The sequence below is a fragment of the Leucopleurus acutus genome (assembly GCF_964270905.1).
Source record: "Leucopleurus acutus genome assembly, chromosome: 14".
Taxonomy (NCBI): domain Eukaryota; kingdom Metazoa; phylum Chordata; class Mammalia; order Artiodactyla; family Delphinidae; genus Leucopleurus; species Leucopleurus acutus.
The window spans coordinates 31,268,910-31,291,932 of record NC_139156.1 but is presented as its reverse complement, the minus strand read 5'-3'; the positions used below and the strand labels follow the sequence as shown (position 1 = coordinate 31,291,932).

General features: G+C 43.0%; 1 protein-coding gene across 1 annotated transcript in view; it reads left to right on the top strand.

Annotated features, from left to right (window-relative positions):
• Nucleotides 1-552: 552 nt before the first annotated feature.
• The window catches only part of DNTT (DNA nucleotidylexotransferase), a gene marked incomplete at its 5' end in the record, with an annotated part of 32,340 nt that continues 9,869 nt past the window's right edge, over nucleotides 553-23,023 (top strand). Inside the window, 8 exons of the mRNA XM_082854994.1 lie at nucleotides 553-755; nucleotides 11,946-12,120; nucleotides 12,825-12,953; nucleotides 14,226-14,396; nucleotides 15,458-15,529; nucleotides 16,755-16,878; nucleotides 20,260-20,392; nucleotides 21,456-21,564. Of these exons, the coding sequence (XP_082711120.1) occupies nucleotides 553-755; nucleotides 11,946-12,120; nucleotides 12,825-12,953; nucleotides 14,226-14,396; nucleotides 15,458-15,529; nucleotides 16,755-16,878; nucleotides 20,260-20,392; nucleotides 21,456-21,564 (1,116 nt within the window). The remainder of the gene's footprint in view (nucleotides 756-11,945; nucleotides 12,121-12,824; nucleotides 12,954-14,225; nucleotides 14,397-15,457; nucleotides 15,530-16,754; nucleotides 16,879-20,259; nucleotides 20,393-21,455; nucleotides 21,565-23,023) is intronic.

Sequence of the window (23,023 nt, the reverse complement as noted above, 5' to 3'; positions counted from 1 at the left end):
GGAGATCAGCTTGGTGCTTTGTGACCACCTAGAGGGGTGGGATAGGGAGGGAGGGAAGGAGGGAGATGCAAGAGGGAAGAGTTATGGGGACATATGTATATGTATAGCTGATTCACTTTGTTGTAAAGCAGAAACTAACACACCATTGTGAAGCAATTATACTCCAATAAAGATGTTAAAAAAATAAATAAATAAAGACAAGAGGGGTCTCAAGAAATTTATAATAAGTAAATAGATTAATTAATTAATTAATTAATAACATGGGGAAAATGATGCTTCCCTACCTTCCTCAAAAGGTTATTCTGAGGATCTGATGAGATTATGCATAGGAACCCAAAAGTTAATTTACCATTTCCATTATCATCTCTGTACTGGACAAATGAACAGAGGTAGCAATTCCCCATGGATCTTCAGCAGGAAGTCATGAACAGGGCAGAGCCCAGTGAGATGGTGAGATGACATCAGGGCTCCTTACGAAGGAGGGGCAGGCTCTCCCTCACTTCTGGAGACACCACTTGTTGGCACAGCCAAAGGCAGCAGCAGTCTCTTCCCATGGATCCGCTGCACGTGGCCCCCTCAGGCCCTCGGAAGAAGAGACCCAGGCAGCTGGGTGCCTCAATGGCCTCCCCTTCTTATGACATCAAGTTTGGAGATTTGGTCCTCTTCATTTTGGAGAAGAAAATGGGAACCACCCGCAGAACCTTCCTCATGGAGCTGGCTCGAAGGAAAGGATTCAGGGTTGAAAACGAGCTCAGGTAAGACATCACGGATTTCAGTTTGTGAATAAGCAGGGCTTCTTTGGAACCCGTGTTTTCCTCCACCTACAGAAGAGGTGACTCTCCCACTGGGAGAACAGGTATGAAATTAAACAACAAATTTGAGGCCATTAGTTAAGGGAAATAAGATGAGTGGGGATTTGATGCAATTATATTGAAACCAGTTGGCACCAAAAGATAACGTAATTTTTTTTTTTTTTTTGGCCTTTCACTATTATGAGATGAGGTATCTAGGGATGATCAACAGAAACCTAGTTGGGAAGTTCAATGATGAAACCATTCGAGTTTGTTCTTGACCAAATTAAACTAAAGCACCACTGAGTTCAATCAAAAACTGTCAGCTGCTTGGAAGCAAAAAGATTGGTTTGATTGCTTGGCCCTTGAGCTGTGCATCTGACTGTGCTGAGGTGGGTAGTGTCTGTGATGGTCTAGGATGAGCGACTAGCTGGCTCACCATAGGCACCAAATGTGGCTTTGATCATGCTTTTCTAAGCAGCAGTCTGAGTGGGATTTGTAGAGAGAGGGATGCTGGTTAAAGATTCATGGGCAGCTCTGTCCAGGGGTGACGGACACCACGCTGAGAGTGATGAGCTCAGAGCCCAGACAAGAAGGCAGTTGAAGCAAGCATGTGGGGCACCTCAACTGGTTCACTAGCAAACCCACTCACATCCCAGCGCTGGCCCTGCTCTTTTTCTAACAGTTACGTAAACTCTTCACTGGTTTCAAACAAAACAAAATCCAGACACAAATGGTATTAGAACCTTGGCATAAACAGTTCCAAACAGAATTGCCAGAGGGCTTGTAGTGAATAAAGAATGATCATTAATGCAATTGGCTGGCTTTGATTGTCCAAGGAATAGTTGGACCGCATTTTTTTTTTCAGGAAAATCAATAAGAATTCTGTGTGAAAATACATTTTTACTTTGAAGATAGTCTTTGACATTAAAAAATAAAACTGACAAGCATTTCCTGAGGAAGTGTCAGTTTCAGATTGCTAGAGAAACATATGTCAAAAGTCAATAATCAGATATGATAATTTTCACAATACCCATAATGCATATGAAGAGTTAATCTCATAGAAACATTTTATTTATTTATTTTTTACTGAAGGGCCCCATTCAGAAATTCCTGAGTTTCCCATGGTCTCCCTCACCCGATTTCTCTTTACATGGTCTCCTTCCCCCAACTCCTGCCTCTTTTTTCCTTTTTAACCCCTATCTCATTTGGGATATTAAGCTCAAAATCTCATTGAAACATCCCTTCCACAAAATCATAGATGTCATCCAATTGTTGAGTCTGCCTTATTTAACAGACTTACATAAAATATTGGAATCAGGAGGGGGAAAGACGACATTAGGTAAGTGGCTAAAAACCGAAATTGAAAAAAAGGAAACTGAAAAAGTAGAAACTAGAAGCCTTAGCAAATATGGAACTGCTCTTTGCGGTAAAGAAATTTGGCAAAGGGCCAGACAGGAAGGTGAGAGCCAGATGGTCAAGGCATCACTTACATAGAAAGCTCTCTGTCGAAATGTCCACACTTCCAGCAAGAGCTGACTAGTTTAGTTACAGGCACAGCTACGAATATGCACACGGTAGCTGAGGCAGGTACTAGGAGAGACGCTGGGAGGCAAGCTTCTTCTTTTGACAAGAGCCCAACAGGCAGCTTTGCTGCCAGGGACCGAGCCCAGCTGCTCAGGCGACAGAGGAAACTGGTGCACGGTGAGCCAACTGCTGCTGTGAGATGACGGTGGCAAGGTTCCCAGGCTGGCTGCTCAGAAGACACATTAAATACAAATGTGTTTTATGGCACAAAAATAAACCACAAGAAGTAAAAGTCCTAGCTCTCAAACGGAATTTCCATACACAGTTAATATAGACTTTAACTGGAAAAGACAATGGAAATTATTGTAGGGGAAAATCTCTAGATGAGAAATCTAGAGACCTCAAATTCTGGCTCTGACCCTTCCCAGCCATGTGATGTGGGGCAAGACCCCCCTCTTCTCTCTGACCTTAGTTTCTTGATAAATGGTCTAGTCTATCTGATGTGATACCATATGTGATGATGGATGTCAATATACTTGGATAAATTACAACAGTTATACAAATGTGAAGTGTGGTTGTTTTCTTGTTACTTAGCTGAATCCATTGACCTTTACAGTAAATCCCTAAGGAGAAGGCTCCCCCTCCACACTCTGAACTAGATCAAATGACATAAATAAATAGAACAAAGAAAGGAAGGAAACCCATCAAATCGTCTATTTCGTAGGGAAAGGGGTAGTAGGGAGAGACTAGGTAGTAGGCGGAGGAGGTCGTAGGGAGACATTGTGGCTGCTTTTATGCTCTGTGTTTTCCAAATGTTTTTACAATAAACGTATATTTTTAACATGAAAATAAAGGAAGTTGTTTTTAAAAGAAAGGATACTTCTCAATAAGAACAGCTAGATCTCTCCTTTTGATATATAGGATTCAGAGAAAGAGGAGCTAAAATTAAAAATGCTCTGAAAATAGACAGTAATCTCCAGTTTCTAACACATTCTTTGGCTGCCAGGAGGATTAAATTTGAGGAAAAATCTGATTCCTACTTTACCTGGACCTGAACACACAGCTGAGAAATGGTGTACCTGAATGCATAGAACTATCTGGAACTATTTAAATTTCTAGCATATGTGCACTGTATCTTTATATTTGGATTGGACTGCATTAATATTTATGTTATATTGCAAAAGACATGCTATTCCATGTGCCATAGGAAGCTGGTTCTTGAAATATAAATCAGGAGAGGTGTCAAGTCCTTTGAGGCATTTGTGCACATTCATTAAAAAGGTTTCTGAATTTTATTCCATGGCCAACATCCTAAATTTTAGAGCAGTTTCATAATATTCGAGCTACTCTAGCTGGGATAAGATAGAGAAGGATCAGAATCTAGTGTTTGTCATGTTCTTCTTTTATCCTTGATTCCAGTACTTTGAGCTATTTTAAAACTTTATCTGCATCAACCCTCCTCTATGAACATATTAGCTAAGCCTACCATCTATGTCTTGACCTAAATCATTGATGCTGAAGAAGAAAGGGCTGGGTAGGAAGGGTGGATCTCCATGGTTACATTGCCCAGCAGATTAACACTTGCTGAGTTCCACTGTTCAAGCTGTAGAAACCCATCAGAGGATACTTTTGCCCTTCCTGGACCTGCATAATTTGTCTACAAGGGTACCTTTGGAAGGCACTGATTTTACTGAAAGCAAGATATACCATCATGGCATCACATATAAAGGGTTCTGTTAGTACCCACTCTGCACAATATGTGTCAGGTTCTGGAGACAAAAAATAGTAGAAAACTTGAACCCTGCAAGCAAAGAGTTTAAAATCAGACAGGAGAGTCAGGAACTGTACCTTTGTTGTCACCTAGCATGAAAAGATAGCATAATGTATTTTCCAAGTATGTACTCGTCTTCCTCTTTTTTTAAAATTAGCATTTTCCTACCCAACACTTCGAGCCTTCTTGTGTCATTTTGGTTTCCAACCATTCACTACGTAACTTTTGAAATGTGGCTTCTGCCTCACTCATTATCCCAAAACTATTGTCTTCAAAGAATTTCCTGGTAGTCAAATCCATGGTTTTTCACCTGAATATTGATAAAGACTCTTTCCTTGACTAAACTCTAGCGTGGCTTCTAGCAGCTTAAGGCCGTGTCCCTAGGACTGTACCCCTGGCCCCACCTTAAAATGCCTGCCTGAGAAAGTTCAAGATTACTGGAGAATTTACTGTTTGTTCCAGCCAAAACCTGGCAATAGGCAGATAGACCCCTGAACCCCCTCTTAGAGCAGGTACTTTAGAAACCTTGCTAGTATAAACCCTTTCTCTGCCTCTTTGAGATGTAAATCTTCCAACCACCCAGAACTGTCTTCTCAAGGACCTGAGAGCAAACATCCAAGGAGATCATTCTCACCCCCAGTCTCTGCAGGAAGGTAAAGGCCTAACTTCAGTGGGCCCCTTGCTCTAACTTGCCCCTCTGCCTCCTGTCACAAAGATTCCAGACGTTTTCTCCTCTGAATAAGCAGCAATGAGCAAATCCAGGTGGCCAGGTCACAAGGACCAGCCCGCTTAATGCCTCTCGGTGCCTTTCCCACACTCCAGCCTTTACAAGGTCTCCTGCCTTCTGTTCGCTCGAAGTTGAGTTCCATTCATGCTGGACCCTCTTCCCTATTGCAATAGTTATTACTGAATAAAATCTATTCTTACTGCTTTCAGTAGTATCCAGCTCTGTTTATCTTTGACAATGTCTGATCATTTCAAATTTGTGGTATCTCAAATAAAAATATTAAAAGTCATTCTTTGCCAAATAAACTGAACACCAGATGAAAGAGCTGTTACCTGCTCTAGAAAATACGAGGCCCACGTACCGCAAAAAAAAAAAAGAAAAGAAAAGAAAAGAAAATGTTCATAGTCCCATTTACTGTGGGTCAAAAACTCAAGGCAAGACCCTCTCAGTCTTAAGTATATCAAGGACTGGAAATAGAAACTTGGCTTTACTGGTGCTAGTAAGAATGTGCGATAAAACCAAATAAAACTACCTTGATTTTTCGGTGTCAGGGATTCTGAAACAGATCAGTTGCTAGGGAAATTTGCAAGAGGATATTTTTAAACTGTGAATGTCTCTGCTCAACTATAAATAACTATTTAAAGTTATTGTTTATAAAATAAGTCCTATGTCAGATGGAAAGAATTAAGAAATTAACAGATACAAACTACTATACATAAAATAGGTAAGCAACAAGGATTTACTGTATAGCACAGGGAATTATATTCAATATCTTGTAATAACCTATAATAGAATATAATCTGAAAAAAATAACTGAATCACTGCTGTACACCTGAAACTAACACAATACTGTAAATCAGCTATACTTTAATTTAAAAAAAAAAAAAAGAATGCCCTCCCCAGGGAAAGAAAAGAGTTTTAAAGACAAAGAAAAAAGCAGGTGACCATCCATGAGGACAGCTTGGGGTGTCAGTCTGGCTCCTGGCAAAGAAGGATGGCTGCCTCCTTCCTCATGGAGAGTTTTTCTAATTGTATCAAGAGGCAGGACCAACTGGGAAAAGAAAAACAGAAAGATCAGGAATACTGGTATCTGAGAAAGAAAATCGGAACTGAGATTTGTGAGTTAATCTTTCAGTTCAGAGCTTTCTGGACATCTGAGGGCCACATTCATGATTCTTATAATATCTTTTACCATATGGGTTATTATATACCTAATGTGTTTCTTTTAATTGCCCCTAAACAGAATCATTGCAATTTAGCCCTATCTTAAGGAATAATAATCATAAAAACCATGGGTCTGATATACATAATTTAAACATATAGATTTAATAAACATATAAACTTTTAAAATGTTCAGTTATGTACTCCCTAAAATTATCTCATGTGCCTGCAGAGAAATGAGTACCATGTGGGGAAACATTGCTGTAATTAAGCAGCAAGTCCAGCATGGGGATCAGATCTAAGCTGGGGCAGGTAAAGAGCCATCTTTCTCTATAGCTCCGTTCCACAAGGTGGAGTTCTTGGGCTGTGAGGTGGTTTTGAAATATGGTGGCCCCCACGGAGTGACAGGGACTATTTTCCCTTTCCTTACATTGGGGGTGGGGGGCCTGGTGTACCCGATAGGGTACAGCAGGAGTGACACTATGTGGCTTTGGGGGCTAGGTCATAAAAGGCCCTGAGGCTTCTGCTGTTCCTTGGACCCCAGAGCCTCAGGTAAGAAGTTTGAGTTCCCCCCGAGAGAGGCCACTTAAAGGTGCTCAGGCTGATCGCTGCTGCTGAGCCCAACCTCCCAGCCACCCTCGCCAAGGTGCCAGACACGCAGGCTGTGTGGAACACCAGTACCTCCATCAGCTGTATATGCAACAGAAGGATGGCCCAACTGAGCTGCCTAAATTCCTGACCCACAAAATTGCGAGACGTAACAAAACTGTTCCCTTTCAAAGCCATTACATTTGGGGATTGTTGGTTGTGCACCAACTAGATAACTAGAACTGACTATGTCAGAATCACCAAGGGAGCTTGTCAAAATCCATATTTCTGGTCCCTAGGTGAGATTTACTGAATCTGAATCTCTGGTAATAAGGCTCATGCATCTGAACTTTAGTCCACCTTCCTGTGTGTCTCTAGTAGACACTAGAATTTTAGAAACTTTCCTTTAGAGCTCTAGATTAATCAATTCATTCTACTAATGGGCTCTCTATTGATCATTGCTATAAATCTGGCCATGAGCTGGGTGCCAGGCATGATTATAACCATGCAGATTATAACCAGGCAGATTATAACACTGTCCCTGCCCTTAGCAATGCCAAGGATCAAGTCGAGCACATTTCAGTTCAGCACCAGTTGAGGAACAGGACCCTGCATGGTTTTCCCTGTGGGAAACTGAAGGACAGATCCGAGTTCAGGATTCCTGTCATTAGTTCACAGCCTCCCAAACCTACTCCAAGGCACTATTAATTGGTCATGGCTAAGAATCTGGATGCACTTAAAGAATGGAATCCACTGATATTTCAGGAACAGCCATCTCAGCACTGCCTTGGGGTCTTCAGGAGAGATGGAAGGTGGCTGCCTGAGGCTCACTGCCACCTTGTATCATAAGAAGAAAGCCCAGGTCTTTGGGGCCAGCCCCAAACAGCCATCTCAGCCCCAATCCCAGGTTGCTTTGCCCTTGAAAATGACATGCATGTGTATTTATTTCTTTAAGTGGAAAAGTGATGCAAGATGGTTCATGACAGAAAATGGGAAAATATAGAAAAATGCTTAAAACAAACAAAACCTCGCACAGGGGTCTAACCACAGTCTAGCAGAACGTTAAGCGATTACTCGAGCCATGAACACCTGGGTTTGAATCTTGGCTTCATGTAACCTCTGTAGGCTTGGTTTTCTCATTTGAAATTTTATTCCCCACCTCATAAGACTCTTGGGCAGATTGAGTAAGAATATATCCGTGTGAGTGTGTGTGTGTGTGTGAGTGTGTGTGTGTGTGTGTGTGTGAGTGTGTGTGTGTGTGTGTGTGCGCGTGCATGCGCGTAGTTTTTGTTATTCTTGCTGATTGTCTGGAATGTTTCTCTCAAGTCTTTTTCTTTCGTGTATACCAGAATTTAATTGTTTGTTGATTGTTTTACAGTGCCCTTCCCCCACATCCCTAGGCATTCAGAATGTCTGTTAGAGGCAGGGCTGAGTCCAGAGATACCCTAGGTGAGAGATGGTGCGGAGGAACCGGGGGTGGTAAGTGTGGATGGTGAGGGACCTGAATTTGGAAGAGGAGCCCCGGGGGTTCCTCCTGAGCACATCTATCTCCCTCCGAAGTTTAGGCAAAACCCAGAGCTCAGGGAGCCTGACAGCCCCTCTGTGACTACTCCATCCTGGTGTGTAGCCATAGCAACTGTTCTTTCAGACTTTCTGGGACAGTCCTTATTGTAGCCCACATTATACTGGACATAAAACATCGAAACATGAATCTTATGTGGCAGCAGCAGGGAGAGAGTGTCTAACAGTGTTATGTAGGAAGTGTCAGTCCACCTCTATTTCTGCACTTCGGAGAGAATCTTCATCATGATCATGATGGTGGTGGTGGTGGTGGTGATACTCATCCTGATGGTATTCCTTTTGGGAAAAGGAATAGCTCTCGCCAGAGCCATGGAATTAAGCACAAAGTCACAGAGGGACAGCTCAGTGTGGTCTAGCACACAGGTTTTATTCTATTTTATTTTTTTGGCTGTGCCACACAAGATCTTAGTTCCCCTACCAAGGATCGAACCAGCACCCCATGCAGTGGAAGCATGGAGTCTTAACCATTGGGCCACCAGGGAAGTCCCCCAGTACACAGATTTTAGATTAAAACAGACCTCAGATCAAATTTCAGCTCCACCAATTATGAGCTGGGTGAATTTTTAATGTCTCTCAAAAGCTCTCTTTTCTTATTTTTAGATGGGGATAATCATACCTACCTCATAGTGTTATTGACAATTAAATGAGGTAGCGTATGAAATGTGCCTACCATGGTTCTGGTACATGGTAATATACAAATATTATTAGTCTTTTCAATACTGGAGTCTTCAGGGCAGAGAGAAAACCACTGTATCAGCAAAGGGCTGCCACAACACAGCAGTAAGACACTGGCAGCAGAACATACTAGAGGGGATGACCCTTCTTGGTAATACTATCTGCTAAGGGCTCAGAACAGAAAGTGAACAAATGCTTTATTGTGGTGGTCTGGAACCGAACCTGCAATATCTCTGAGATATGACTGTACTGTGATGATGTCAAAGTTCCTAATGCTGACTTTCAAGCTCTTACTTTGTGGGAACGAGTGACAAACAGTACTGAACTCTGAATAGCACAATGTGAATGTTTGATGTTTTGTTTTTGTATGTGCTTTATTGCTGTCGTTGATGTTTTGTTTCGTTTGCTAGTTGCTTAATGAGCAGGGGTTGGAAGTCTAAATCAGAGTCTTCCTTCATATGATGTATAGCCTATATTCACAAATACGCTTATATGAATTCAGTAAGAGATGAACGTGGTCCTCATCCAATAGGGTGAGCTCATATATCCCCACTGGGGGATGGTGGTACAAGAGTGGATGGTGAGGGGTCTAAATTTGGACACTGAGCCCCAGAGCGCCTCCTCAGCACACCCTGCTCCCTCTGAGGTTCAGACAAAACCCTATTTATAATAATAAGAATAAATATTATAATAAATAATGTAATAGTAAAATTTCCCTTCAAAGGGCAGAAATATAGAAGGAATAATAATTACTATGTAGCCCTGTTAATTCTTTTGTTGTTCAAGTCTTGACATAAACAATCTTTCAAGAAGTTTACCATAAATAATCTTTGGAATTATATGGATCTGGAATAGGGAAGCAGCTAGCCGTCTTCCCTCATCCCCTGTAAAAGGTTGTGTTACCCTGACTTATTTCTGCCTGGGCCTGCTGCACATCCTGCCATCCAGATGGTCTCAGCTCTGATCTCCAGCCCTCACCTCTCTCCCAGCGCCAGCCTCAGATCCCCACTGTCAGCCAGCTATTTTCATTTGGATCTCCAGCCATCCTTCCAATGCAGCATGCCTGAAATAAACTTCAATTCCACTCCCCCACCCCTTCCCCCAAAGAGATGCAACTTCCTAAATCCCTGTTTCTACCAAAAGTGATAATACTTGAGTGTGATAGATATGCTGGAGTCATATGTGAGTCTATTCTCCACACCATCTTTTATAGGTGATGCCAGCTGTCCATCATATGTCTTCTTTGCCTTCCTTTCTAGAGCTATAGGAACCAGAGTGGGGTTAAAGTCATCTTATATCTGGTCCAGTGATCCATCTTCCTAAGTAGCTCCCCACCTTTCCCCAACCCATGACTCCCCCTTCCAAATCATTGTGTGTAACAGATTAGTCTTTTAAAATAACACGACAACGCTATCCATGTCCTGCTCACAAAAGCCTTCAGTGGCTCCATAATCCCAGAAAACAAGATCCAACTTCTTCAGCCAGGCTTCCAAGACCCTCTGTAATGTGGTACTCAGCCACATCTACAACTACTTCCCAACATGAATTCTTCACTCCAGTACAGGCCATTCTCCTTCCTTTCCTCTGAACCTTTTCTTCCAGGACGACCAAAAGTTCTGCCTACCAGGTAACTTATCCCTCCCTTCCACCCAGACAGGGCACAAATCCTGCTTTTCCACAAAGCCATCCACCTCTCCCAGCCCACACCAAATTCTTTTCCCTCTCTGTGTACCATCTGCAGATCCTGTCCATGTCTTGTGTCTCATCATAACATACTGTTAACATACGACACTGATGCCCAGAGACTTCTCTTTTCTTCTTCGGTACCCATCACCACCACAAGAAACCTAGGGCTGTGCATATAACAGTGAACCAAAAAATACCCAATGAATCCAAGAGTCAGTCAAGAAAAGGAGAAGGAGAAAGAAGAAGTCAAGCAAGAGAAGTGGGAAAAACAAGAGAAAATTGATTTTTTTCTCTTAGATGCCTAAGTACACTATTTGCTCTTGTTATTTCCCAGATTCATAGACTACTTGAACTGAAGGAACCTTAAAAATTATTAGTTCCAATGATATAATGCTGACTGTGGAGACTTCTTAAAAACTAGAAATAACATACTTGACCCAGAAAAGACAGTCAAAAAGGATAAATATCATTTACCAGCTATGTGACCTTCAGGATGTTCTTAACCTCTCTGTTCTTCAGTTTCCTCATTTTTGAAGTGTGACTAGTATGGCATTTACTTGAGGAGCTATGTGAGTATTAAATCAGATAATGTATGTAAAGTACTTGGACAGTGCTGAAACATTGTAAGTGCTCAGTACTTACTAGGGAAAAGATACAGGGTCTTACGTCACAGGGTTGTACTTTGAAAAACATGTAAAACAGGGGCTTCCCTGGTGGTGCAGTGGTTGAGAGTCTGCCTGCCAATGCAGGGGACACGGGTTCGTGCCCCGGTCCGGGAAGATCCCACATGCCGCGGAGCGGCTGGGCCCGTGAGCCATGGCCGCTGAGCCTGCGCGTCCGGAGTCCGTGCTCCGCAACAGGAGAGGCCACAACAGTGAGAGGCCCGCGTACCGCAAAAAAAAAAAAAAAAAAACATGTAAAACAATATTTCTCAAAGGCTGGTCACCTCCTATTAATGGGTTGTGAGATCAATTTAGTGGGATGTTATAAGCATATCGACATCTACATCTATATTTTGGGTGATGATATAAAATGTGTTTCTAACTGTGGGTCACAAATAAGTTTGAAAGGCACTGGGTTAAAGCCCTCTACAAATAAAAACGAAGTGGCACATCAAAGCCACAAGCAGAGTGCAAGGTGCTAATTTAAGAACGGTTTTATCCTCCATCCTCTCTGGACCTTGGTTTTCCATTGACACCACAATCTTACTAATGTTTTCTTAATTTTTCTTGCATCTGATATGTAACGTAGACCACTGTTGTTACACTAATTTAAGTAGAATTCCCTTGCATGGAGGTCTAGGTTCTCTGTGCCTATGGTCAGGTCTACCGTGCATCTTTCTCCATCAGATGGAATGCTCTGAAACGCCTCAGGGAAAGAGGAGAGCTTCTCATTTCAAAAGTCCCTTCAGCTGGTAACTTTGTCTTGCATTCTGCAGTGATTCTGTCACCCACATTGTGGCAGAAAACAACTCTGGTTCAGAGGTTCTTGACTGGCTTCAGGTACAGAACGTAAGAGCCAGCTCACAGCTAGAACTCCTCGACGTCTCCTGGCTGATAGAAAGTATGGGAGCAGGAAAACCGGTGGAGATTACAGGAAAACACCAGCTTGTTGTAAGTGTCACGAATGTGATTTTCATTGCCTTTTGCTTGATGATTAAGAACATGGGCTGTAGAACCAACAGACCTGAGTTAAACCCCAGGTTCTCTGCTTACTCCCTGTGTGAACTTGGACAAGTCACTTAGCTTTTCTGAGCTTCAGTTTCTTCCACTACATTATGAGAACAATAGTGCCTGCCTATCTTGTAAGATGGTTATGAGGATTAGAATAACACACATGTAAAGTGCTTAAGACAGAGCCTGATTTACATATGCACTTAATAAATGGTAGCTATTTTTACAAACAAGTCTATAAACAAATATTTCAAAATATTGAAGTCTTGATGTCTGGCAGTCAGAAAAGTAGAAGGTTCTTATTTTTTTTCTTACTGTGATCATTCATAAAGAAAAAAACAAAGTTAAGCTCTTAATTCCACACCCATCACCAACGGACCATAACTACATAAGTTCACAGAAAAGAAAAATGATATTTAATTGGTAGTTTTTTTCATGTTATTTTTTCAGATTGCAAAAATAATACATGTTAATTGTAGCAAATTCAAATATTAGAGATGCATATAACATAAAATTTGAGCCTCCTATGATTTTATTCTCTTTCCAGAGACAATTACCATCAAACTGCCTTTTTCTTCACACACATCTATTATTATTACCACTATTAATTGTTATTTTAAATGGATGCTTATGCATTTGTTTAGGTGAGAACAGACTATTCAGCTACTCCCAACCCGGACTTCCAGAAGACTCCACCACTTGCTGTAAAAAAGATCTCTCAGTACGCGTGTCAGAGAAGAACCACTTTAAACAACTGGAACCACATGTTCACGGTGATGGAGATTTACAACAACACCTAGAGCAAACGCAGGGCTTTCTGCTTCTTTCCATGAATCTCCAAATTAAGTTATGAATATTCCTGAAAATCTAGGAATGTTTTTCACACCCTTACCCACTCCTCTAACCTGATCTCTGGTTCCTCTTTCTGTCAAGAATGGGTCTCCTTTTGTCATGGAAATAGACAAATATATATGGAGCACATTCTTTAGAGACAGTAGGTTACTATCTATCGGGAGTTGTCATTAATGGACGCAACAGTTATCAAAGGCAAATATTCTGAAAAAACAAATATGTACTGTAATTAGTCCATTACATAGTAAGAGCAAATTACATAGAAATAGCAATTGTGCATAAATAGCTTTGCTGGGAAGCCAGAGGATTGAGAGTCAGCAGACCTGGATTCAGCCTCTCTGATATTAACTAGCTGGGGCAAGTCAATTCCTCTCTCTGAGCCTCAGTTTCCTCATCTGCTCAAAAAGGAATTAGCTATAGATCATCTCTAAATTCAGCCCTGAAATTCAATAATTATGTTTCAAACGACCCGAACAAGCCTATAACTGCTTGTCCTCCAGCCTAGAGTCAGTAGTCAGATAGATAAAACATGCATTAGTATATCAAATACAAAACTTCTCCTTTCTAGTCTTCTAGCCCCACGTGTGCAAGGAGCACCAGGAAATTGCAGCTACTGGGCACACTGAGCGTCATGCCGCACAGCTGCAGCTGCTTCCTCCTCTGCCAGAAATGCAAACGTGCCCTACCTTAAATAACCCCCTACCTTAAATAACCCTGCCTGTGGGTTTGCGCCACTTATGATTATACCCATTCATTCAACAAGCCTATGCTAAGTGCTGACTATATTTCACGTATGAAATAAGAGATGGGGCTTCCCAGTGATCCAGACAGAATCCTGGCCACAGGCTGGGGGGACAGTCAGCAAAGAGGGAAGGATCATGCCAAGTAACAACTAGGAAGATGCAATGAGCCCAGTATCATTTAATAGTTATATCGCTCCTGAATATCTAATGGCAGAGAACTCAAAGTTTCCTTACAAAGCACTCTGTGGCCTGTCTTTTCAACTCCATTCCGCTCATCCACCAAGGGAGGGGTGTGAAAGTACAGGACACCCAATCCTGATCTTTGAGGAAATAGTCACGAGGTGTTCTAATACTTAACAGAGAGCAAGAGGTGTTTGCAAGTGGCTGCTGGCTCGGGGGCTAGGGGCCAGGAAACAGACTGTGTTTTGCTCATCTGGTTTTATTCTTCAGGATGCCTTTGAGGTATTGGCTGAAAATTATGAGTTTAAAGAAAATGAAGTCTTTTGTCTGGAATTTACTAGAGCAGCTTCTGTACTTAAATCTCTGCCATTCACAATCATCAGTATGAGGGACACAGAAGGAATTCCCTGCCTGGGGGACAGAGTGAAGTGTGTCATGGAGGTAAGGGTGAAAGGTGATTCATCCCAACTCCTGATAGGTAGGTAGGGAGGGAGGGAGAGAGAGAGTTGCAGTTAATGGATTTTCCTGTTAACTATATAGATGTGGTATTCATGACTTATTTTCCTTTTTCTCTAATATAGATTATATAGATATATATATTTTATAACATATATATTACATAGATAGATAGATACACATATATATTTGTGTAATTCCTACTCCAATATTTTCTCTCCTGGAGCTATGTGGGGTCAGCTAGTGGGAAAATAACTCTCCCGTATCATTAATCACAGTGAAAGACTCTAGTGACCTAAAAGCTCAACGGGAGAGGATGCTATGACTTCAAACACAGGCTGTGTGAAGAACCTCACTTCCACTCAGGGGACATTGCCCTCCAGAATGGTGGTGGGTGTGATGGGCAGTGGAGCTGATTCTGCATCTCTACCTGTATATTCTAGGAAGAGAGCCAGGGATGGGTAGTTATTTATTTATTTATTTATTTTGGTAGTTATTTATTTAATGATGTTTAAGGATTCCCTGGCAAGGCAAATTGGTCATCCAAGAGTAAGTTTCAATATAGTCAAGCTCGAGGTAAATTATTCAAGGGAAATAATCCCAGCTCTATTTAGAGGATGTTGGGTGGCTCTGAGCTGGACATCATAAGGGCTTGAACCCGGATTAGCTTTTCAGTGGGTCCAAAATTAACCGGCTCAGATGAAAAGTCCTCTTGTTTCAGCTAGTTTATATTAATTGAAAAGAAAACTATCTCAAATATTTAGACACACCTTTATCAGTGAATCTTTTGGTTTGGTGTTCTGTAGATTTGGACCCTAATCATTCTGTACCTTCCTCCTTGAGGATTGTAAAGGGGTCCTTGGAAATATAATAACCTGAGATTTTTCAAGCAGGAAATGCCTTGTTTTCTCCAGATCAGCTAAGGAAATATCCTGTATACAGCAGGTGTATTTCATGAAAAATTAAGCTACTAGATCTGGGGATTTGAAAATCTTAGACTGCAGTTAACATCACTAATGTAATATATTTTTCAACTGTTCGTGCAGGAAATTATTGAAGATGGAGAAAGTTCTGAAGTTAAAGCTGTGTTAAACGATGAACGATATCAGTCCTTCAAAGTACGTGATTTTTATATGTATTTATCAAAAATGGTTTTTCAGTTAATCCTATTACTTATTCTAAGTGGTTGTATTAGCTTGGGGTACCATAACAAAATGTCGCAGACCGAGTGACTTAAACAACAAATATTTATTTTCTCACAGTTAGAGCCTGGAAATCTGAGGTTGGGGTGCCAGCATGGTTGGGCTCTGGTTAGGACTCTCTTCCTGGTTTGCAGACGGCCTCCTTCTCAATGTGTCCTCGCATGACACAGAGAGAGAGCAAACTCTCTGGTGTCTCTTCGTATAAAGGCACTAATTCTATCGTGAGGACCCACCTCATGACCTCATCTAAACCTAATTACCTCCCAAAAGCCCCATCTCCAGATACCATCACACTGGAGGTTAAGATTTCAACATATGAATTTCGGGGGGGGCACAATTCAGTCCATAGCAGTGGTCTAGGAAGGAGATGCCTAAATAAATATGGGTGCTCGAGCTTATTGCCATGCTATGGTGAGATACAAATGACCTTACCTCCCAAGAGTCTGTCACTCCTGGGTACCCTAAGACTGTGAGACAAAACAAACCTACTCTTAAAGAACAAACCTGTTCTTTAAGAAACCTGCTCCTCACTGAATCCTTGTCTACTTTGAAGCAGGGTTTGTTACCTCCCAACGTTCCCTACCTTGGAGTTGCAGGGTCCAGAGACTTCCACCTACCAATCCCTTGGGTTCAGAAGTGATGCTCCGGCTAACCTGTGGTCGAGGGCAGAAGGCCAGGCTCAGAGGGCGGACAGACTGGGTTGAGTCTGGGCTCTGACACTTACCAGTTGTGTGATGGTGGAGAATTCATGCAACCTACACGTGCATCCGTCTTTAAATTGTGAGGGTGAATATGCATGAGTGTGTGTAAGACACTCTTGGCAAAGGGTTGGGTACAGATCCCTGTTGTCACGCATTGACAGTGCAGGCAATCCTTATTGGATATCTGGAAGGCCTCGGCAGGGCCAGAGGCGGGCTCCTCCCTTCTGCTTCATTTAGTAATAACATATGTCAGGAAGGGACCCTCCTGAAATAGAAATGCCTCTGAAAAATTACCATTGCCCACCTGCTTGTCATGTTCAGGAGGAACTAGGTCAGAGCTTGTTTACACCTTTTCTTAATCGCTTGACCTTGAAAAGTATCATTTCATTGCCATAATGATTGTTTTAGAAACTAAAGGCATGCCTTTCCCTTTGTTTCAGCTCTTTACTTCTGTATTTGGAGTGGGATTGAAGACATCTGAGAAATGGTTCAGGATGGGGTTCAGATCTCTGAGTAAAATAAGGTCGGACAAAACCTTGAAATTCACAAGAATGCAGAAAGCAGGTGAATTGTCTCTCCTAAAAAAATCTCATGTTGTTGCCATGGGCTGGTCAGGCTGTGGTAGGGACCTGTCTGCTGTACTTCATACTTCAACTCCAGTCTTGGTGAGCTGGTCTCTTGTTTGGCCTCTTTTCATGCTATGGCTAAAAGCCCAAGCTTTTGGAATCAGACAGACCTGGATCCAAATCCTGGCTCTGGCACTCTCCAGTCGTGTCATCTTGAGAAAGTTAGTTAAAATCTTTGAGCCTTCGTTACCTCGTCTATAAAAGGGAGGTAACATCAGTACATAAGTGGGGAACAGATCAGATCTTGCAGGCAAAGCGCTTAGCCTGGCACAGAGCAAATATACCCTGCATGAGGGCTGTTGTCATTCCTTTATCCTGCTGTCAAACCTGGTTGCACCATTGATCTAGTTCTTACTGAACTGACCCTTTCAGATATTTGGGTCCTGGCTGGGTAAGAGGTATGGGTGAGGAATCCAAGACAGAATGTTGACCTGGAGGGTTGGGGAGTAAAGAATATTTGAACGAACTAGAGCTGTTGCTTGGTACAAATACAGATCTGCTTTAGAAACTGTAAGAACCAGGACATAGAAGGGAAATAGTGGAAATCTAGACAGGGGTTTATCTACCCAACCAGGACTCCTTAACCCAGAAGAGTGTAGAGACAGGCATCTGAAAGCCTGGCAGGGCCTCACGGAGGTTGAAGATGGCTTGATCACTTCTATTTATGAAGGGTCCTGGTATAGTTTTCTCAATCAAGGAATGTCAAAAAACAGGGTCAAAAATTGTATGATTTAAATGTTCATTTTTAATATGCAATAGAAATACAATGTAACTGGGATTTGAAAGGAAGTCACAGCCCCAGTTCTGAGCACTATGGCTTCTGAGTTACAAAGAATGAGGACGTCATCAACATTTTTAATCATATGAAAGTAAGGGAATCTTCTACAAGAGGAGGCCAGAAAGAAAGAATGAGGATGTTGTCAACATTTTTAATAATATGAAAGTAAGGGAATCTTCTACAAGAGGAGACCAGAAAGAAAAGAAAAGAGAAAACAGCTATCTTCTGTTTAAGTGATGAAAAGAAACAAGGAAGAGGAGAGGAAGAAATCAATTCTTGGTGGTTCACATCAACACGACCATAGAATTCCCCAACTTCATTAAGTTGCTAGCCTCCGAAAAATTGCTAATAAGGTTTATAAGATGCCACATAGGAACTAAAAGAGCCTAAGGAAAAAAAAGACCCACATTTATATTCTGGGCTTCTGAAAGTGCACACTTAATAAGCGTGATGTACACCAGCTCTAGAGTTGCCATAGAAATATATACATAAGTATTAAAATATACATAAGTATTAAACATGGCTCAGAATGATAGTAAGGGCTGTCAACACATAGAGAGAAAATGGGAGGCAATGCCGTATTTCCCTTAGATGAAAACCTTTATCAACTGACACCGAATGCTCTTGGGATCCAAGTAGCTCCCAATTCCCCAGCTTTGTAAACTGGATTTTTCTCTTCCTATTTGGGCTCTTCCAGACAGATGAATGAAGCAGCTATTATTCTCTCAATCCATCAGTGATGGCCATCCGACTATCTAATGCTTTTGTTTTATGTAGAACTAGAGGAATGCCTTCCTATCATACTTATAGCTGAAAAACCCAGGCTTTATGTGTCCCTTGTAGCAGCGCTACAATGAATGGACTTGTCAATGGGAATAGTTTAGCATTTTGCCAAGGGTAAGCTAACTGAACATGTTGAAAGTACGATCCAGGGGTGAAACGCTGATTCAGTTTTACTTATAATCATACTTGGTTTTAATTCCCTGAGGCTTGAGGATTCACATGCCACATTGGTTTCTGAAATATAACAGCACACATGTAACACTGTACAGGGTAATAAGTTCACCTCCCTACCATACCCAAAAGGAAAGCCAATTAAGTTGCTTTCATGGGTGTCAGCAAATTATTAAACTATCTCCATGTTCATTCCTGATGCCCGCATATGTCCTTAAAGAAATTATGTTAATTTCTTTAACATAATTAATCATGACTTTTGGTTTAGGTACATCCTGAATAATCACAGGAGTTTTATGGTTACCAAATGAGTTGTACTGTGAATATCAGCCATGATGAAATTTTTGTATCAAAAAAGAGCCAAATGGAGCATTGTTGTTCATTTTTTTTCACATTTATACATGATTTGTTTAATTTTATTAAATTGATTTTTTAAAATATGGTACGAACACAACATGAGATCTACCCTCTTAGCAATTTTTCTTCCATTGGTATCATAATTTATTTACCCATTTCCTGTTGATGGACATTAGAATTATTTCCAGGTTTTGGCTATGAACATTCTTGTACCTGGGGATATATGTCCTCATTTCTCTTGTGCATACACCTAGGAGTGAAATTGCTGGGTCAGAGGCTGAATAGCTATTGATTTAGCTCTAGCAGACACCCCACCAGCACTGTGTCAGATACACAATATGCAAATATCTTCTCCCAGTTGGTAGCGTGTTTCTTCATTGCTTGATAATGTCCTTTGATGAATATACGTTCTTATATTCAATGAAATCCAAATTATCAATCTTTTCATTATAGTTAGTGCCCCCACACTAACTATATTATTTATTTTTGGCTGCGTTGGGTCTTCGTTGCTGCGCACAGGCTTTTCTCTGGTTGTGGCGAGCGGGGGCTACTGTTCATTGCAGTGCGCGGGCTTCTCATTGCGGCGGCTTCTCTTGTTGCGGAGCACGGGCTCTAGGCACGCGGGCTTCAGTAGTTGTGGCACGCGGGCTCAGTAGTTGTGGCTCGCGGGTTCTAGAGCACAGGCTCAGTAGTTGTGGCGCTCGGGCTTAGTTGCTCTGCAGCATGTGGGATCTTTCCGGACCAGGGCTCAAACCCGTGTCCCTGCATTGGCAGGTAGATTCTTAACCACTGCGCCACCAGGGAAGCCCCCCGCCTTCCTATTCTTGACTTCAATTCTGTAATTCATCTATAACCGTGCAACCCCAAATCTTCCCACCCCTAATCTTTATGCATTATCTTTTTAAAATAATAGGGCACAGCTTATTGATCAGGAGGGCTGGTTCTTCAATAGGAAGTCAGATTTGAACAGCTTGGTTCTAGGATATGGAATATTGCCTCTTCCTTAGTCAGGAAATTGCAAGTCTCTCAGTCAGAAAGCAAAGAGCCATTGTTAACATGAAAAATTCACAACCAAGAGAACGCAGATCACTCGGTCTCTGTGGAACAGTTTGGCATTGATGTCTGTGGCCACGTTAGCTCTATGTGGGGACGAATCCCCTCTCACTGAGGGCTGGTCATTTCACACGAGATATGTCCCTTTCTCCATTGACCTGTCCAATGGCCTCTCAGGATTCCTCTATTATGAAGACCTTGTCAGCTGTGTGACCAGGGCCGAAGCAGAGGCAGTCGGTGTGCTGGTTAAAGAGGCCGTCTGGGCATTTATGCCTGATGCCTTCGTCACCATGACGGGAGGATTCCGGAGGTAAATAATGCTGGCGGCTGCTTTTACCTCCCTGCTCTAACACCTTCAGTGGCTCCCCGTGCTCAGGAGTTTCGGCACAAAAGGCCTTCCGGGGTCTGGCGCCAGCTTCTCTCTGCAGCCTCATCTCCTGCACCTCATGTTTCACTCCAGCAACCCCAGGTGGCTGGTCATTCTCAGCACACACGGAGCTCTTTCTCGCCTCTGTGACTTTGCTCCGTCCCACCTTTCTGCTTGGGCTTGTTTCCCTCAACTCATCAGCTGGCTCACTTCTCCTCATCCTGTAAGCTTCAATTCAGATGCCGCCTCCCCCAGAAAGCCTTCCTTGACTCCCTCCTCCCCGTGCTGGGCGAGGCGCCCCTCCTCAGTTCTCCCTGGACAGCTGTCAAGTAATTGTTTGTATGCGTGTTTCCCCACTAAGGTTCGGGAGCTTAGTGCTCAGTGAGAGCCAGTGCGTGGTGCCTGGCACACAGTAGGCACTTGAGAAATATTGGTTGTGTCAATGAGTGAATAAATAAACTCTTCACAGAGATGTGTGCAATTTTTGGATATTGAAGCCCCGTTTCAGAAAGAGACTCCTTCCCTCCCACACCCTTCTCCATCTCTCCCCGTGGTCCTCTTACATGGTGGCTGTTGGCTGTGGAGGTGACGGAGAAAGTGGGAAGACAAGATCAAATCCAAGAAAATGCCCTTAGTCTATGTCGTAATTGCAAGAACCCTATCTCATGTTACGTGAATATAATTCTTGGTTTGCTTGTTGTCCAGCTTGTCTCTGGTGTGTGGGAGTGTGTGCACGTGTGGGTGTGGAGAAGAAATAATCTTTGCCATTTTTACCCACATGTACATAATCATATACGTACCGTATATGATTTTTTAATTTTTCTGTGTCATAAATTTATTTTGCAAGGAGGAGAGTTGTGTAACCAAGGATCTTTTGTTTAAAAGATACATCATGAGCATTTTGTGTTGCAAACCTTAAGCATGGGGCATAGAAACGCAGGTGGCTTTTTTAAATTGAGAGCTAAAAATCTAATTCATTTCAATTTTATACAATTTTTAAAATCAGGCGTAAGAAGACTGGGCATGATGTAGATTTTTTAATTACCAGCCCAGGATCAACAGAGGAGGAAGAGCAACAACTTTTGCCGAAAGTGATAAACTTATGGGAAAGAAAGGTAAGAAGCAAGATCATAAGCAGATGTTTGGGCACTCAAGAATTATGTTAATACCGCTGGATTTGGCACACTATTGACCTTGGAAATGTGTAACGATCATCTAACTGATTCTCAGCTGTTGGCAACAGCTTACACAGTGCCAGTGACATGCAGTGAGACGTACCTGCTTCGGGTCCTAAGGTCCGGGTTGTGAGCTTGTGTATACACACTCCTCCTATTACCAAAGGGGCCGAGGGCGGCTTGTCTCTGTGCTGGATGTGCGGAGGCATCAGAGCCCTAAACAAAATGAACAGCGTGTGCTGAGAAGACCTGGGAGGTGTGAACCAGGGTAGAGCAAGCTTAGGGGTGGGGCTAAGACTACGATAAAATCAGCCCGAGAGGTGTTGGGGCTGCCTTGAACTCTATGCTGGTCAATAACCACCTTGACTTTGTGCTGAGATGGGAAGAAGTGAGCTAAGGAGGGCAAGCTGGGCCCAGCAGAGGTCATGGCTCAGGAGCCCCCACCCACTGAGATCGGATTTGCCCCGGGCCGCATATTGCCCAGTGGAGGGAACTAAGGATGACCCTGTGGCCAGAGCCCCCTGCAGGGCCCTGACTCCTGCCCAACCCCAGTAAGAGCGCTGAGGAGACCAGAGGGCCCTTCCCTGGGAGCCCGTGGGCCTGGACGGCTTGAGGAGGCCTGGACGGCTTGAGGAGGCCTGGGCGGCTTGAGGAGGCCTGGGCGGCTTGAGGAGGCTGCGGCTGGTGTCCTCCAGCGCAGCTTCATTTCTCCTGAGTGATTTAGCCTCTTCTGGGTGTGGACAAATCTCCCTGACACGCAGGAGAAAGAAGACCTCAGACACAGTTGGTCTAAGAAACACACGACTCTGGTGCCAGGAGTACCAGAATCGAAGACCCAACTTTGGAACCAGATCCAAATTCACCCACGAGGCCCCTCTCTCAGGAGCGGGGATCCAGACAGCCAGGAGCTCTGAGCGTGAGCGTCATAGGCTGAGCCAGGGGAATGCCGGACGAGAAAGAGCCAGCCGAACCTAGGCTGGCCCTCCTTCTCCACTCGAGCAGGAAAGCTGAAAGATTCTCATGGCCAGACAGCACCCTGAGGGGCTCTGCCAGCCACGGCCTGGGTGGAGACAGGGCTGCCTGGACCCCCATCAGGGGCTCTGGCAAGGGTGGACCTATTTGACCTTGGTATACAGTCACCACCCTCCCCACGCTCTGAGACTGTCCCAGCACGACATGGGATGGGGTTGGGAGATGGGGACAAGAAGCCTCATTTTCGTTGGTCTGTCTTCGGCCGCCAGGCAGCCATACTGCTGGTCCCCAAGCAAAGAGATGGGCAGACACTGGTGGAGGCAGAGGTTAAGCACGCGGGTTTTAGATTTAGGATTTTAAAAGCACAACCCTGCCATGTACTGGCTGTAGGAGCTGGGACTCTCTCCTAGCTTCTCTTTCCTCATCT